The sequence below is a fragment of the Chaetodon auriga genome, chromosome 3, assembly GCF_051107435.1.
Source record: "Chaetodon auriga isolate fChaAug3 chromosome 3, fChaAug3.hap1, whole genome shotgun sequence".
Classification (NCBI taxonomy): Eukaryota; Metazoa; Chordata; class Actinopteri; order Chaetodontiformes; family Chaetodontidae; genus Chaetodon; species Chaetodon auriga.
In genome coordinates, this window is record NC_135076.1 from 19,453,589 (window position 1) to 19,472,273 (window position 18,685).

General features: G+C 43.4%; 1 protein-coding gene across 1 annotated transcript in view; it reads left to right on the plus strand.

The window, feature by feature from the left end:
* agbl4 (AGBL carboxypeptidase 4) overlaps positions 1–18,685 on the plus strand; it is a 262,639-nt gene that overhangs the window by 84,640 nt on the left and 159,314 nt on the right. Inside the window, exon 4 of the mRNA XM_076725999.1 lies at positions 17,186–17,280. Within this exon, the coding sequence (XP_076582114.1) occupies positions 17,186–17,280 (95 nt within the window). The remainder of the gene's footprint in view (positions 1–17,185; positions 17,281–18,685) is intronic.

An 18,685-nucleotide genomic window follows, 5' to 3' on the forward strand; every position in this document is an offset into this window, starting at 1 on the left:
TTTGTAAACCAGACATGTTTGATTAATCTATATCTATAGCCACACAGTTCAAAGTTCAGCTTGGTAAGAGTCTCGAAGAATATTAGTGGCTGCAAAGCATCAAGTGAGCGGGGGAAGTTCACACGGTTCAGTTCTTTGAGGTGGATTCAGAGTCTCTTGGATTGTTTGGTGAAGCCAACACCAAACAATCACAGGCAAACAAAGATCCAAGAAACGCAGCACAAGACTCGTGGTCAGAGACAGACGGCTAAGGTTTTTACCAGGGAAGAGGAGAACGTCAAAAGCAGGCAGGTACGGCAACGAGAGATCAGCCCAAAGGTAAATGCTGGAGAGTGTTGTGGATACGAACAACAATCTGGCAAAGAGTGAGTGTGGCAGAGCAGTTTAAATACTGGGCTGATTGGTAATGAGAATCAGGTGAGTGGGCAGGTGGGCGTGGCTGGCAAGGGGAGTGAGAGTGCAAAAGTACTGGGTGAGCAGGTGAGCAGATGGCAAACAGATGACAGCAGGTAAAAGACTGAATGCACTGTGACAGTATGTATTCCCAGCATCAGGTTCACAGTGAAAAATAGTTTGGAAAAATGGTCTTACTGTGATAATTCTTGGTTTAGGATCACAGACTGCTCAGTGGTTATTACCTCTCACACAGTCGCAGAACATACGTAGGCATGTTGGTTGTCAGCTGGCCGATGCCGTTCGTTTATTGGTGGGAGTGTTTTCAAGTAAAGCTTAAACAGAAGACAAGAAGCAACTTGTCAGTCAGTCTTTGTCTCGTTGCACACAGCAACATAAGTTCTTTGCTTGTCTTGAGACGTCCAAGGTGCACATCAAACAAACTTTGTTAAACTCTTCTTCTTCCTCTAAGTCTGCCTTTCAACAAGTGATTTGGGGGGGAAATGAGAAAAGCTGCCATTTCCCTCTGTCCATCCCTGACCTCTCCGTTTCTGCATTAAATATTTGATCCTGTTTGTAAAATTCCTCAGCAGATGCAGAGTCAGTAGAGCGATCCTGAATTCAGTCACTTGACTGTATGAAGCTTCTCCTGTTAACCAGGCTGCACCTAATGTTTAAAGTATTTGTTAGTTTTAAAGTATGCTGTGTGCTTTATTATTTCTGTTAGTCTATCTGGCATGTGTGCTGGTGGTGCTTTATTGATCTGTTTTGCTGCCAATCGATGATGGGTGTGGTGCTTTCCATGCTTATCAGACTGTAATCAGTCAACTGAAGGAAAACTATCACTTTTTGTTACGCATGATGTTCCAAAGGTTACTCCACGCATTAAATCCATCATGCATTCAATAGATACTGGACACATTTTTTTGTCTTTCTCTTTCTTTTCTCTCCTCTCCATGTCCTGGAGTGATGATGCATTTCCTTGTAGAAATAGCCACAGTGCTGTTCCCCTGAACCATTAGGAGGCTCAAGCCATTGTTCATCCTGTGACTCTGAGCCATCATCCTGTTACTTCTCCTTTCCTTATCTTCTCCTTGTGCTCGTCCGTGGTGTAGTGAAGCAGCAGATGCAGCAGTGTTGTCCATTTTGATCCTTTTTCATCATTTGCAGACACAGAAACAGAATGGGGGCTGTTTCCAGTCAGACAGAAAGCACAGCAGCTAAAATAAAATGCTGTGCCACGTTTTAACGGTCTCTCTTGGAGGGAGGCACGCAAGTATGTGTGCTTGTGTGTATGTGTGCGCACCCGTGCATGTTGATGAGCTGGAGGTAGAGAAGATTGGTTTTTTACAGCCTCTCAATCACAAAGAGCCAACTAAAAGGTACACACAGAAGACATGGTGGACCATTTCTGGGAGTTTCAGTCATTGGCCATTGGGCAGTCATGCAGCCAGTAGTTGAAGAAGGCCAGAAATATTTTAGTCTAATTATCTAATTAAGTCTTTAACAAACGTGCTCGAGTTTAATATGGAGCCAGAGAAGAGGTGTGTTGTGTGGAACAAAACAGTGCTCCTAGACACACACTAATTCCTGTCTCTGAGTTTTTAAAACTGCATCTGTTCGGTTCATCCAGATTCAGCGAGCTCTGTGTTCCCATGTCGTGATGATGGTCATGGCAGGTTTTTGATTTGTTCTCTTCTGCTGACAACAAGTTGTAAAAATGTCCAGGTATAAATAAGCTCATGAGACTAACAGGAACAAGGACACACAGTGTCACTGGTGTGAAGCATGTGAAGCCAGGCACAGCCAATATAATCCAGTTGCAGAGTTGCAGCAGGACTTCAGACCTGCAGATGTAGATTTGACGATGTCGCCCCTGGTGGAGATTTTTCATCATCACTGTTGTGTATGTGTTTGTAAGGTTTTATACATATTTACATTTTGAATAGTTTTGTTAACTGGACTGTATTTTCTAGTGGATATTGGAAAGAATGTGGAGTTTAAGTGCAGTTCATTTGTTTGACATACTGAAGACATGGTGAAACAGCTAGCCTGGCTCTGTCCAAAGGTAACGAAAGCCATCTTCCAGCATCTCTAAGGCTCACTAATTAACACGTTATGTCTTGTTCCTTTTATTGGTCCAAAAACCAAAGTTAAAATGTGACAGTTCAACATTCACATTCATGGATAGAATCTCTACTGGTTTGTGACAACAGCTCCCAGCTGAATGGTATTGGTAAAATGATGCTGTTGTTAAATATAGGGGATTTAGTTTCCAGTAAGCCTGATGGCTGTACAAGCTACTACCAGGCCGTCACATATGCTAAATGCCCTCGGTTACTAATCAACAAGTAAAGGGCTCAGCATTGAACTTGATGAACTTCCCTCTGTCACTCTACTTCCCTGTAGTGTTGCTCCGTCAGGTCCGCTCCCGTCCTCTCCTTGTGTTAACAACTGTTCAATAAGGTTAACAAATCGACGCAGACAGAAACTAAACCAAAATACTTCAGGGATGACAGTTTTCATTCATTGTCCGTCACAGACTGAACAAAAACATGATCTTTGCAGTCACCTGCAGCACACTGCTCTCATGCATCCATATCTGTATTCCCCTGTCTCCCCCGGTGTCTGCCCCTTAAGTCTGCCCTCTTGAATCTTGGCAGTTTGACAAATGACAAACTCTGCAGGGTTCAGCGTTTATGTTTTTTCTTTCACTTGCCCGTTTAGGCAAGAGGATCAGAAGTCTACTTGCCCAAAGTCAATTTTTACTTGCCCTGACACAAATTGTTTTATTTATTGTAGGTTATGACATATCAACAGAGACTAAAGTTAATTGTCATGTTCAATCTTTATACTTCTGCTGCAGTGCTCTGTTGAATAGCGGTCCCACTGGAGTGAATGGCTGCATGGAACATGGAAAGCCGTTGTAATTTTTGCGATTACCTGACTTATCTCAGCATTCATGTTTTGTACAAGCACCAGCCAGGCCCCAGAGGCGGGACTGTTGGCAGCTGTCTGAGCTGCCATGCAAGCGAGGTGCTGTCAGCTCTCATTGTGGAACTCCATTTTTCGGAAACTTGATGTGCCTTTAAAAAACTACCAGTTTTATCCATCTTGCTCTCAAGTAGTCTCATAATTTAGACTTCATCTGATGCCACCCAGCTATACTCCTGTTCTCTGCATAATGGAAAAGTTCACTTAAGCTTCAGCTTACATAAATGTCTTAACCCACCACTATTTTCTCGCCAGCGCCCAATCAGTACTGTGCATGTGCAGCTCTCAACAGAGATGAGAAGGAAGCAAAGTGGCTCACTCCTTAGATACCTCTGTCATTTTGGGGAAAACAAACAAAAACACACTTTTTAAGCTAAAATTTAGTTGCCCATTGTGGCCAACTGTTGAGCCTTGCTGTGACACTCGAAAGGCAGCTACAACAGCAACAACAGCAGGTGTAGCCAGCTGTAGCACACATTGCCTGTAGGTGGTGTTCATGTTAAAAGCAGCTGTTATTATTGCTCTTTTTCTGTAGAAGGTGACATTGAAATGTGTATGTCTTCAGGTCTAAGGTGATGCCACACAGATGAGCAGGTGTAGAACTAGTCTGATATTGGCAGCTCTCCCTTTTGGACAGTCTGAAGCCTCCTAAACATGAATGTGTTTGTGAGTGAGTAACTATCCAGTTTCACGAGGTGCGTCATCTCCACTTAAAACAGACTGCATGTAACATTGGCAACTTGTGCACTGTACTCACGTCTGTCTTTTTAAAACGTTAGAAGAAAGAGAGGAAGAGAGCAGAGGAGTGTGCTGTGGAGTGCAGGAAATGATTGATATTCTACCGGGGAATCTGCCATTCACAACATTCATACCGAATTTAGTTTCTCAGCACTCTGTGCTTATCCGGCAGGACTGCGGGGTTAGCGCCCCCGTAGACCCACCTCCACATTCTCAACACTGACCCATGACATCACTTCCTGCTGACACAGCACTACTGTCAGAGATGAGCCACGGTGTCCTTCAACCTCCATCCTCTCCCAGTCATGTAGCCGCTGTGAAAACAGACACAAACGCACAAACGCACACACAGCCTTCATCCCCTTTCGACCTCATGTTTTGTTCTCTATTTTCAGTAAGACTTCAATTAGTCTAAATGTGGTACATCAGACTGTGTCAGAGTGAAGGCCTGTGGCAGCAGTGCAGAGAGAAGAGACTGAGAATACGGGCTGCCAGTAGTACTGGACTCTCATTAACCTCCCTACCTCCTCTCTCTTCACCAAGTCTCCTTCATCAGCTCATCCAGGCCTGAAGTGACACATGGGCCTCTGGAGTGTCAGTAGCGATAAAGATGCCGCCACTTCAACATTTTAATTGGAACTTCTGCTGTTGATGTGTGAACAGCTGTAGGACGGAGAAGGGCAGATCTATCATCCCTGCCCTCCACAGACCGCCTGAGGTCAAATGGCAGCAGTTACTGTGGCAGGAAAACCCCCAAAGCTCCTGTTTATTTATGATTTTATTGCTCCACCCCTCTCTCTGCACCGTCCCGCTCACACATCTGCATATTCACGTCTGGTTGTGAAATGATGGAGGAAGAGCTAGAGAGAGAGAGCATTTGGAAGAGCATGGGGCTGGGCGAGCCAAGTGAGATGACCAGCAAGGACGCATGTATAGACTCAGTGCAGGGTTCACACACTCCATACAGTCCATACATATGCACACACACACACACACACACACACACACACACACACACACACACACACACACACACACACACACACACAGAATTCCGTGAATCCTCTTTGCTCCCTGCAGACACAAATCCATTATTCATTTCAAAATGACTCATTTTTCACCCTGTGGCTCCTGGCAGTAGTGCTGCGCCTGACCAAGGGGGGTGCTTTTTCTAATTAATGCAGATTGTGCAAGAAAACAAAAATAACATATTTACTCTGACTCCTGATATTACTGGAGTGCAGGCGTGAAACAGCGCTGGTGGCAAAATCTAGCCTTTGACCTCTGACAACCCTGCACACTCACAACCGTGCCTTGTTTTGAGTGGACACATCAGCGAAGCTATCCTCGCTCTTTAACAGATGCTTTCTATTTGTGTTGTTTTTCATGTTATATCAAGTTTTACAACAGACGTAAATCCAAAAACACAAGTATGCATAATGTTCTCAGGCAGGCGAGCATAGGATCAGACTGGCATCTGAAGCCAGTGGCTGTAATTCACCTGAAGCTGTGTACTCTGCCTCTCCGGGTCTGACGCCAATCCAGCCTTGTCACTCAGCAGGAGTATAGACCTGATAGGTACAAAGCTAACAAGGCCCATATAAGCAAAAGTTAAGTCGAAGCACGGGGAGGAAAACAAGAATTCCCCTCAAGCTGTCCTACTGAGATGTGATCTGATTTTAATGAGCCAACCAAATGTCAATGAAAGCATTGCACATGGATGTACCTATTTCACTGTATAAAATATGTAGTGTGCTGACAGAGAGGACCAGAGATCATTACAGATTTGGGATCACATGCATGCATGCATGCACACTCATATATGCACACGCACAGGTATCATTACTATATGCGGCCCAAAATCGAGGTGGGGCCACATCTTCTAATTCAAATATTTGATAAGGCGAGACACACTGCTGCTTTGCATGATATTAGAAGGCAATCTAAATAACATTTACATGTCATTTATGTCTATTACCTTCTTTTTGAAGAGTGGTGTCAGCACTGTGTGCATATTAAAGCTCATGCTTATTCCACTAGCCAGCATGGTTCCTTTCCCGATTTGCAAATGAATGCAAATATGGGTTTCCTCCCCTGACAGTTTTTGAAAGGTAGTGGTTATAGGAAGCGGTTATGAAATTTGGAGACACAATATTTGATAATTCATGGATGTGATGTCTAAGTTGACATGTTTCTTTGGTCAAAGATATCACTGGGCTGGATGTTTATTCTTCAATCTTGGTCGGGTGTCATGGCATTTGTGGTATTTTTCAATTGTCTTGAACGTATCTGAACATCATATTCATGGCACCAGTGTTTTGTGGCAGATTGGTTGATAATGCTGACAACAGAGCCTTGTAAGTAGGTGACAGAATTGTACTCTATATGTGCATGACTTCTCCTGTGGTATGCTCATTAAAGAGGAGTTTTTCAGTACAACTTTATTTAGGGGTCCAGCCTCGGAAAATACCCATCAATTAGCGCAAGTGAGAATAATAATGAAACTGTTTAATTGCATTAACATAATGCCTTTGAACGATCATTACCAAAAATGGTTGCGATAATAAAGCAATTACTATTTTGAGACAGCAATTAGCCCACCACCTTTCTTTGATGCCATAATTACCACCAGCAAGAGCAGCGTGGATGGATGTTCATGTGTTATAAACCTGCGAAGAAGCTGGAAGCAATGGAGAAGCTGAAGATGGGTAAGTTATCACCACGCGTGTCACTCTCAGGACGCTGTTCCCCTCTGACACATCCACAATAACCCTCAAGAGGAGCAATTGCTTCCCTCTGTCCACACACGAATTTCAATGTTGTTTTGCACCCATCTCTCCATTATGAAAGCTTTTTTTGGTAACGGAGGAGATGTTGAAATAGAGGGAGTGTGATGGAAGGAACGAGGCAGGCATGGATGGAGGAAGGGAGGGAAGAATGAGAAAGAGAGATTGGTTTTCATGCCTGGTAGTCAGCGAGCCTGTAAATCTCCCAGGAGCATAGTGGAAGACAGCAGAAGGTTGATAGTCATCCATCACTCCTGACAACCCCAGTGCTCTGGAAGGGCCTGACAGCACAGCCCTGCCTGAGAGAGGGAGCGAGAGAGAGAGAGAGTGGGAAAAAACAAGAAGGAAGATAAATAGAAAGAGATGCTGCCTGCAGAATGAGCAAATTAACTCTTCCATGTTTAAAGCAGAAGGCGAAGGGGAAAAAGAAGGTGAGAAGACAAATGTGTGGAGGGAAAGGGAAGGAGGGAAGAGGAGAAGTGCGGCAGTTGGCTGTTACTGCCGCTCTGTTCATCCCTCACTGAGTGCCTGTGGCGGCGGCAGTGCTGCTGCTGAGGGAGAGGAGGTGGACTGGCTGGAACTAGCTCTGTCCCCGTCGCAGCGTAGAGGAAGAATATGTGGCTCCTCATCTAAGAAATGGAAAACTTCTGTAGGTCCTCTTTTTTTCGACCATAGATGATAGAGACGTTTTTCTTTCTTCTTGTGCTTCATCTGTATGTACACTGAATCACATGCTTAAATTCCTGCTTAAAAGCCACGGCAGACCATGATCATGTATACAGTCGATCCATGCTATCTTAAGATCTGCAGTTTGTATAACTTGTTTGTACGACCCTAAAAATTACTTTCATCTCCCTCTAATTAGCAACAGCAAATTAATTTTGCTGGAAACACAATGCTGCCTGGATTGTGTATTTATTAACTTATTGCACAAATGTATTTGTAAAAGATCCACTGACAGTTTATGTCGTTTGTTTTCCTTGCAAAATCTACTCTAATAATATACTATAATGGTCATGTTAAGGCACTCACGGACACTTGTTAATGATCTCGTCTTCTCTCTCAGTTAGACTTTTATTCGTATCAAATTTGAAGCTTATCAGTTTCATTGTTTTGAATCAGGAGCTTCAGTATTTGGATCAAGTAGCTTGTGAAAAATAAGGTGCATCAGATTTAGTAGGCTGCAGTTGTTATTTCAACGTGTCAGATACATATTTGATCAACGTTTAGGTAAATACAAGTATTGGATCTGGCTCGGTAGCAGAAGATACCCAATATTGAAGGACTTGGAACAGGATCAGCCAAAAAACAGACTTTATTGAGACAAAGTAGCACAATAAAAGAGTGAAGGAGGGTGCAAAATGCATTCTGTGCTATTTTGTGTCAACTGGGATATAGGAGATATGGACATATGGCGTAAGTTTCGTACTCATCCATATTTGTGTGTCCATGGGTGAGAAGGGCGGCGTGGCAGGATGGTAATAAAAGGCGAACTGCATGTTCAAAGAACATAGGGTCTTATTGCCAGGAAGCTGTCCAAACACCCTGACAATTAAATGGACATGCTAGAGTCCCTATACATCTGACAATTTGCAGCTGGCTGACCACAAAAAGAACACACACTGCAGACAAAAACACACACAAACACAGTCCTCATCAAATCACAACATGACTGTGTGATCTTATTACAGTGCCACCACCTTTCTGTAGCATGTGCAGTGTGTGGCCTGGTAATTAAATAGAACCCCCATGAACTAATGTTCACCTGTGCTGTGTGAGCTGTGAGAATACAAAAGGTTAATGTTTTACAATTCCGGTGTTTGTGTGTGTGTGTGTGTGTGTGTGTGTGTGTGTATGTCTGTATATGTGTGTGTCTGTTTGACCTCCATCAGTGTCTGGAGGGTATTGGCCGTTGCTGTCACTCAGTGCGAGAGAAGCCCTAATTAAAGAAGTTCCAGTTGTACATCGCCTTACAATGGAAGGGAGAGATTGCCTTTCAACTCAGTGCCCAATGCAGAAACTTCCTCCTCCTCTGGTTGAATAAAAGAGTCTGATACAAAAAGCCATGAATGCTGAAACCAAACAAAGGCTCTTTAAAAGACTGTCACCGTGCTATCTGATATCTCCTGGAACAGCACTGCTTTGAATAAATCTTTTTCACTGAAGGAGGGAGAAGGAAATTAAAAGCTGACATTTAAAAGGCTGCTGCTGGGACTCGTGGCCCCCAGGATCAATAGCTAGGTATCTCACAACTTCCCCCGCATATTAGCTCACTTTTCCACGGGGCATCTCAGACTAAGTACAAACAAACCAAAACTACTGTAGGAATATTACTGTGTTGTTTTTTCAGCTTTCCTCCAGGTGTGTGTGAATTGGGCGAGTAGCAGAGGGGGGCCGGGGCATTGTGTCTGTCTGTCTGTCTGTCTGTCTGTCTGTGTGTTTGTGTTTGTGTACCTGTAATGTGTTTAAAGGGTCCCATCCTCCTCTTCCTTGTGTCAGCACCTTGAGTTGACATTGGTCATTGGGGACCTAAACTGTCAGCAACAACATCACACCGAAGGAAGAAAGAGAAGGTGGGAAGGTAAAAAAATAGCAGGAATAGAAAGTACGCGTGTGCGTGCATGCGTACGTGCGTGTGTCCGGGGCGTACTTGTGTTTGTGACATTGTTGACATTTGCTTGTGCTGGATGACATTGTCAGCATGCGACTTTGTGAACAGTCAGTTTATGTATAGCAGACTTAACTCAAGGTCACGCGTGTGCTCCCGCAGGAGTCGTGCCTCTACGCTGATCACCCTGACATACAAAGACAGACACGCACACACACACAAACACACGTGTCCCACCCTACACACATGAGACCGTGACCTTTGTCCTCTCCTATAGGGGCTCAGGCTGTCCCTCAGTGTTCCCCTGTCATACTGTTATCCCACCTATTGCTGCCTTGTGACCTTCCTCACTGCCCCCTGGCTTTGCAGGAGCTTAGCCAGTGCTGAGCTGCCCTGTTTGAGCACGCCTTCACCACAGTGCCACCCAAGGGAGTCACCCCAAACCCACTGAAAAGGCTTCCTGCTTTTAAGTGAATGCTAAAATAAACAACTGGTAGCATTTTATTTAAATTAGACAAGCTGTTTTGACGGTTGAATCCCATGTGATTTGACGTTTGTTCTGTGCACCCTTGTTTTTCCAGTAGTCCCAGGGCCTTGCTAGCCTTGGGTACCTCCATCCATTAGTTATACTGGTTATGATAACATTAGTAGTAGTGCTGAGATCTCACAATGCACAAAAGTAGCAAATAAAATAGATCCACTGAGAGCAACAGACGCAAGCTGTCAATCATACAAGTTGCTAACAAGATGATAGTTTTGCCTGATGATCGAAACCACTTTATTTGATGATAACACCAAAAGTTAGTAGACCTATAATGTTCAATTGATTGCACAGGAAGTCATGAGCGCGCCATAACAAGTGTAAGTCAGTCTGTAAGCTGGGATGGATGTTCACAGTTCACAGTGTGGTTATAACTCACCGTTTGCCAATGACCTGAGCTATCAGAATAAAACCCAAGTTGTAATAAGCCACAGTTTTCCAACGAGTGTGAAGCTGTGGCTACCGCATTAGCTTAGATACCACAAAGGTGACAGCTGGCTGAAAGGATCAGTATCTGCCAGTGACACATCAGTTTTGTTCTCAGCACAGAGTGGGGATAGAAACTCTTATTTTTAAGGTACAAATGTTGCTTTAAACCACATTCTTTAAATGCTGTTGGTTGCCGTTTATTGCTTTTCTCCCTTCCCCTCTTAATCAATCATGCTCTGTAAAAAAATATATATTTAAATGTATTCACATCCAATCTCTAAATTAAGTGTTCAAAATAATTGGTGGAATACTGCAGTTGGCTCGACTTCAGGTATTTATTAGACAGACACGTCAGTTCAACATGCGTTCGCAAACATGTCTCATTACTTTAACAACATTGCCCAGGTGATACTACATAATTACTCATCACTTCACCGACACGTAATTCCGACATTATTTCACATTAATCTGTATGCTGTAAATACCAAGTCCGCTTCTCACTTTCTCATTTACGTGTAATGTAGATTAAATGCCCATTGAATAGTATATGAGAATTGGTGATTGGTTGGTTATGACCATTTTACTGTATATTTTATTATAAAAGCACAACAGCAGCTGTTGGCACATCAGTGCAAGGTGAAGTGTTCAATATTCATTGAAAAAAAGAAAAAACACTGATACCGCGCTATAGAAATAATCTGTTGCAAGTAAAAGTTCTGCATTTATAATGTTACTCAAGTGAAAGTGTAGAAAAACGAAAATCTACTTAAAGTATTAAAAGTAAAAGTACTCAGTGTAGAAAAAGCAGGATTTTAATGTTGTAGTTGGTTGCAGGTTGAGGAAATGTTTAACTATTTTGTTAAGGACTGCAACTAATGATTATTTTCATTATGGATTCATCTGCTAATTATCCTCTTCATTAAGTGATTGAGTGTTTGGTTTGTAAAAAGCCTGACAATAGTGAGAAATGCCAGCACAATTATCCAGAGAACAAAGTAAAGCCTCACAGTACTTGTCTTGTCCAACCAATCGTACATATTTCAAAGTTATTGGAAATAAATAAAAAAAATTCTTAGAAAGAAAATCAGCAATCAGCAGCAAATGTGAAGCTGGAACCATGAAACGCTTCTAAATGAAAACTGGAGTAACTACTAAAGTAACTCATAAGGCAGTCAGAAAAAGGTACTAATAATGTACTTACTCAAGTGAAAGTACAGTACTTTCCTCTCTCATGCAGCAGCGTAGACATAGAAAGTGAAATGAAAAGAAGACTCAAGTAAAGTGCAAGTACCTCTCATTTTTACATAAGCACTGTACTTGAATAAATGTATTTGGTTACATTACACCACTGCTGCACAGATGTGCATGTATTGGACTCTGTGTGTGTGTGTGTGTGTGTGTGTGTGTGTGTGTGTGTGTGTGTGTGTGTGTGCTCCTGGCGGTGTCAGGTAGTCCCCAGTACTGTGGGTAGTTGGCACGCTGTGCGTCAGTGATCAGACTGATCAAAGACAACAAGAGAGGAACAGGCAGAGCTGCCAGCAGCTATCAGCCTGCCTGTCTCTGATGGCTATGGACAGGGCTCACAGATCTGCTCTGCTCGCTTGTGTTATGCTGTGAGGGAATCACGGTGTAGCCAAGGTGATTCAGTGAGCCACAGTTTGGTGAGTACAGGTAACCTCAATGATACCTGATGGGGTGATTTGTCTCAGCTCCGCTGTTGTCCTTGTATTTAGAAGACTTGGCAACATTTCAAGTGCTGTGTTGTGGGACTAATAATGTTTCCGTGATGAACTGATTTTAAAGTAAAAAGTCTCAGTTTCGCTCCAGTCCGAGCCGGGGATCAGTCCCTGGAGCAGTTTTTAGTTTCGTGCACACAGACCCATCAGCACGAAGGATTCCTGCCAAAACTGTGATAGAACAACCAACACTAACCACACACACAACTTTTACATTATGATGGGCACTTACATCTCAGTGATGATGCAGATTGTGTGTAATATCGTGTAAATAATGTAATTGTACAACAGGTTATTTCAGTGTTGTTTTCTATACAGAGCTTTACTCTTTACTTGTGACATAACAGCATTTCAGCAGCCGTTGTTAACAATTCAAAGGTCACATACTTGTTATGATACTAAAGGTTTGTTTACATAATTATGTCAGTAAACAGCAGTGAGACTGGACCGTGATTTCCATTTTCACTGAATAAAAGCACAATTTTTATTCTTAAATCTATAATAAGATCTAATTTGCCATTAATGTAGTCGAAAGATCATTTTTTTGACATTCAAGCGCATCAGTAATTTTAGTTAACCAACCCTACGTGTGTTTAATTGGTGTGGCTCCAGAACTTCATATTCTCACAGTATCAGCTTTCACATACTAGAGACATTATTATTTTCTCAGATCATTCATGATGAAGTCTGCTCAGCCATCACCATCAAAAGGATGAAGTGCTCATTCTCTCTGTAAAGGTCTTGGACTGCACATTTAGAATGTTTTCTTTAATAATTTATCCAGGCTTCTTCCAGGAAGCAACGCTATCTGGCCACACGCTGGATCGATGGAGATCAAAAGACAGTGTTTGCTCCTAAATGCAATCCTATCCTGAAGCGGCACCAGCGAGGCTATTTTGGTGCCGAGCCCCTGTGGCTGCCTGGCTGCCTGGCTAGTCTGCTTTAAGGGAAACAAAGTGGATAGAGTTCGAAATGTGTCATTTGGACTGTCACCTAAAATATGGTGAATGAGTTGGCTGTGCTTCCTTTAACCCTGACGTACGTCTCAGCCTCACAGTGAACATCCACGTGACCCTGCTTGATAGCACAATATGTTTCAAAAGCAAACTTTCATTCGTGGATTCAGATTTTTTTGGTTGTGCAAGGAAGTATTTCTTGAGTCATTGGTTTTGATCAACTACCTCATTAAGTCCCTGCAGATAAATTATAATTATTTGCTGCTGTGAGAGAGTAAAAATCTTACTTATTGCACCATTAAGGCTCATTTGAGTTTCGCATGTTGTACGATTCTGTCAGCCAGAAGATGTTCGACTGTTGTAATGTGCACAAACTTCTCTCATGCAACTTTCTGCTTATGACAACATCTCCTTTGGAGTTATCGTTTTCGGAAACGTAATGGTTTTATTTCTTCTTGGATGCGATATCTGAGGACGTCTGTGTCGTCCGCGTGGTGCATGCGTGTGCGCATGTGTGTGTTGTGACACCGCAGAGACACCTGTTCCAGTCTGTAATTCAGCAGTGATGGGAACGGCGGAGGGCTTTGACACGCTCCGTCGACATGACAGCTCAGACAGCATGGATGTTAATCTCTTCTAACTGCTCCCAGCCTAATTAAATCTTCCAGGGCAACACACATGTGCAGATACATGAACACACACACACACGCTCACACACACACACACACACACATTCTAAATTGGTCGTGGTTGTGGTAAGTTTTAACGATCTGGAGAATTGGCCCCATAGCAGTTTGTTTGATTCTAATTCTCTGAAATGTGTGTGTGTGTGTGTGTGTGTGTGTGTGTGTGTGTGTGTGTGTGTGTGTGTGTGTGTGGACATGTATTACTCTTGTTGTGAGGACATAAATCTGTTTACACAGTCACATTGTCAGGGCTTGCCTTCCTTATGGGGACCAAATGCAAGTCCATTAAATTATTAAATTTGTGTGTGTGTGTGTGTGTGTGTGTGTGTGTGTGTGTGTGTGAATGAAATAGGGACAGATCAGAATCAAGCGTATTGATCACGACTTTAACTTCTGTTGTCACAATGTTTGCGCATGCGGCGCTAATCGAGACACAGATGCAGAAGAGCAGCTACGTTCTTCTTTCATTTTGTTTCACATATTACCAGAAATCGTACAACTCCCTGTGACGTGTACGTGTCTGTCAGCTTACAGCTGTCCTAAGATCTGTGCACAGTGTGTCATCTGCACGCGCAACATTCTTCACATTAGAGACGACTGACAGAAAGCTCCTGTCAATCCTGTTGCTTGTGAAGGCCACAGGTATTTAATCTAAACTTCACACATCCTCCAAACAGCTGTAGGTGACATTTTGGTAAAATTTGACCACGTATTCAAACTCAGAATAAACTACATTGTAACCTCATTTTAAGTTTTTTTTTTTTTTTTCTTTCAATCTGGACTAGATGAAAGAAAAGTAAATCAAAGCTCAACATACGCGAAAGGGTTTTGGTGATTTTGGAGAAGCTTCTGTCAACCAAAGCCACAAAAATTGATCTTTGTGCTTGCATTTGTGATAAGAGTTGGTCTTAGCAGATGGAAACGCAGACACAATTTCATGCAAAAATGAATACCAAAATGACACAGCTCCCATTCTGTGTAAACACAACTTCAGCCACTCACTCCAACTGCCATGGTGCAGCTGGATTTATGTGGGGCAAAGAACCTACAGAGGTGGAGGAAACATGGCCTCCCACCTGACATCTGCATAGAATCTGTGAAACACTGATTTTCATAATATCACGGATAAGGTAGACGTTCAGAAATGTGCATGTGAGCTTTAAACAGACTGTATGGTGCGTAGATGCTGTGTGTATTTGAACAAATATTCTGTAAATGTAGGAAGCTGCAGTTGTCAGGTTTCAGGATGAGAAGCACCTAACACTACAAACTGTTACTACACCAGGGAGCAGATACTACTCTAAAGGAATACTACAACTCTCTCGTATCTTGAAAGTGGTTTGCACGTCTTCCCATGCTGGTCTGTGCTTGTTAGTGAATCGTCCAGGGTTTTCCTACGTTGCTTTTAAGCTTCTCAAAGTTCCTCTTGTCTTGTCGGTTAAAGACTAACTTTGTGATCCGATGTTTAGTCACAGGATGACAAGATTCTTTTGATCTGTTTAGCTTCAATGAAATCAGAGAGCCACAGGGGGAGACGTGTACATGTGCCTTCCTCCCTACCCACCAGCCCACCTGTCTGTGTCCTCTACATCTGTCCACTTAGGCCAGTTTATTTTCCTCAGCAACTTTCCATCTCCCACCCATATTTATCAGTTTTGTGTAATCATCCTCTGTCTCTTTGTGTCCGTCCCTGCTGTATGTCTCCTTTTTCTCTACTTGACTGTCTCCCACCCTTGTATTGTGCATCTCTCCGCCTGCGTCTTTTTCTCTGACACGCCTGTGTCTCTGTCATCTGTCCAGCCTCAGCTCCCTCTGAGTTAAACAGGCCGAACAAATAGATTACAAACAGTGGGTAGAGTGAAGCTAAGGAGGAAGACAATCTGAATTTGTTGTGGATAAAGAATGAGGAAGGAGGCTGTGCAGTCAAAGAAAGCCAGTGGAGTCAGAGTAAGGCTGTATTTGCCTGAGGGGAAAAGGCTGAAAAGTAGCTCTCGCAACAGATGTGCGGGGCAGTAAAGTGTAATTGAAATGCCAGCAGCAATGGTCTTATCTCCCTGCTACAGGAGCCTGCTGCCAGTCTCAACATCAGTTAGATGTCATTTTACCTAAGTCTGAATCAGCTTGCCACAATCCGCAATCCCCATTCCTCTGATGCTAGGCAGGAGAAAAAGGGAGAAATAGATGAGGGGGAGGGAAAGGAGAAAGAAAAGGAGGGTGGGGAGTCTGTAATAGGATTTCAGCAGCACCCAGTTAACTTCCACCACCTGGACTTAGTTGGTAATTTGATATGCCCCATCAATAGGATTCATTTACCTCACCGCGGTATTACCATCGCCATTCATTTGACTTTTTAAAAAATATATTTATTCATTTCTCTCTCCACATTCCTCCACTCCTCCCTGATCCTAATCATGCATCCTGGAGGTGAGAGGAAGGAGGGGCTGTTCCGCAATATTTTAGCTAATAAAGAAAGTCCTTGGTCCAGAGGAGGTGCGAAGCCAGACACCACGGCTATCCTCTGCGCTCCAGGCAAAGCTTAATGTTTTGGGCCAGGCGGGATCCCTCTGGGGAGAACCGTAATGTCCCCTCAGATTAGAGGCTGGCACTCCTCGGAGCTGCTGCCTTTTATCGGGAACTTTGTTACTGCGACATGGGATCATCTGCAGGACATTAAAGCTGCCTTATCTCCTCACTGTAATGTTAATGTGTTGTAATTTTTGTGTGTTGTCGGTGTCATCCGCGGTGGCAGTGGCAACTTTTACCTCTCTCTAAGCTTCTTCTGCAGTTTAGGGGTTTGCATTTCAAAGCCACTCCCAAGTCACATGAGAAGGATTCATCTTCTCAGATTCATTCCCAAATGATGTGTTTTTTATTGCTTCACATTTCAAATTCACATGTAGCTGAATTTTAACTATTATGATCAATATTAAAGGTGCCCTCTGGGGTTTTCTTGTAAACTAACAGAGTTCTATTTACATTCAGTGTTACTCACCTAAACATTCTTTGTATCCTGGTGACCTGTAATGTGTATTTAATTCCTTTTTCCGCCCTTATAAAAAAAATGGAAAGCAAAATTTTCGAACATTTTAAAACGTTCATTGTTTACATGCATGTTTGCTGGCTCACAGCCTTTTGCTCCAGTGCCTCAAACAGTGCATTTCTTTGCACACTACCAAAACTAACTGTTGGTTAAAGTGATAGCGGTGAACCGACCCACTCATAAAACATTTCTCCATAGTGCTACTACCATTCAAAAACTGCTGGCTTTTCATTTTTCATGGCTTTAATGCGGCTTCGATGTCTTTCACTGTCTTTCAGAGAGTCATTTTCAATGTGGTCAACTTCTCCAAGACCAAGAGCCTGTACAGAGATGGCATGTCTCCTGTGGTGAAGTCTACCAGCAGGCCAAAATGGTAAGTGTGCAATTAGCACCGATTTTACAAGCATTATCTTAAAGGTAAACGCTCGGTACTTCACAGTGTGTGCTGTGCAGTAATGTAATTTAATCTATAACCTTTCAGTCCGCATTGTGGTCAGTAGAATGCTGACAGAGTATTTTAGAGTCTTTCTGCAACTTTGACAAACTTTTCTTCTCTGCCTGGCAGTAGACACCATTCCCATTCCACACACACACACACACACACACGCACACACACTCACTCACTCACACACACACACGCACCCTAAAGAGTGATACTTTAGATTTCCAGAGTGGATGCGTCTGGGCGCATTAGCATGTGATCCATTGGTTGCCAGTATGACGGCTGTCTGATGTAATAACGCTTGACTGATGGATGCAGAGATATGTGTGTGTGTGTGTGTGTGTGTGTGTGAATGAATAGGTGTGGCAGGAGGGAATGGGGGCTGGTGCAGTGGGGTTGGGCATTGCGTCTGCCAAGCAGGCTGGTGTATCCAGTGGGGCGAGGAGGGAGAACAGGGTAGCGTGATGGAGTGTTGCCGTCCAAGAGGAGCCCTGACATCTGTCATCAGCTGATGGAGGGCATCCGCAGAAAAGCCAGGCATCTGCCACCTCGAGCTGCCTGCGTCTGCTAGCCTAGCACCCGCACCGACCATACCATAGTACCGCGGTCGCAGGATAATGGGAAGAGACAATGGGCACGACACCGTAGACAGGAAAGATGAACTGCTGTCGACGATACAGCACTGTGTAACACGATGCAGCTCAGCTTGGCTGCCTCGCTCTCTCTGTTTTGACTCGGTGGTGCAGTCACAACTTTGCGCACAGACTTCCTCTGTCGTGCTTGTGAAGATACGGCTTTTTCACAGTTCCAGCCACTACTATTGTCTCATTCTGCCAAGCATTTATTTACAGTGAATCTGGCATGTGCTTGCTTTAAAATGGCGGTTATTTCTGAGGTGAGTACAGTAACACCGTCAGTTAAGTACATGCGCTGGTAATTTAACTGACGTTTTGTGCCAGCTAATTATTGTCCCAGGTTAAGAAAATGCCACTTCCTCAATGATCTTGACTCCTCATTTGACAGAATCATGAGTGTCTGAGGTGTTAATCTGAGCAGCAGCCTTGTTGAGTCATTTAGGTCCCAAAGCTTTTCTTAATACGCTAATCATGCAACCCTGGCCATGTTTATGTTTCAATAAGCTTTCATAAATAGGTATTTAAGTGACACGCACAGCAGGAGGTAACGTTGCTGAGGCCTGACTCCAATTACCTCCCTGGGCTAATACTGTTTTAACCGCTCCTCTCAGCACTGTGCCATCTAAGAGGCATCATGTTTCATGCACTTGTAGAGCCATTTTCAACTGTCTGGGGCTTCCAAGGCCGCAGCTGACATTGTT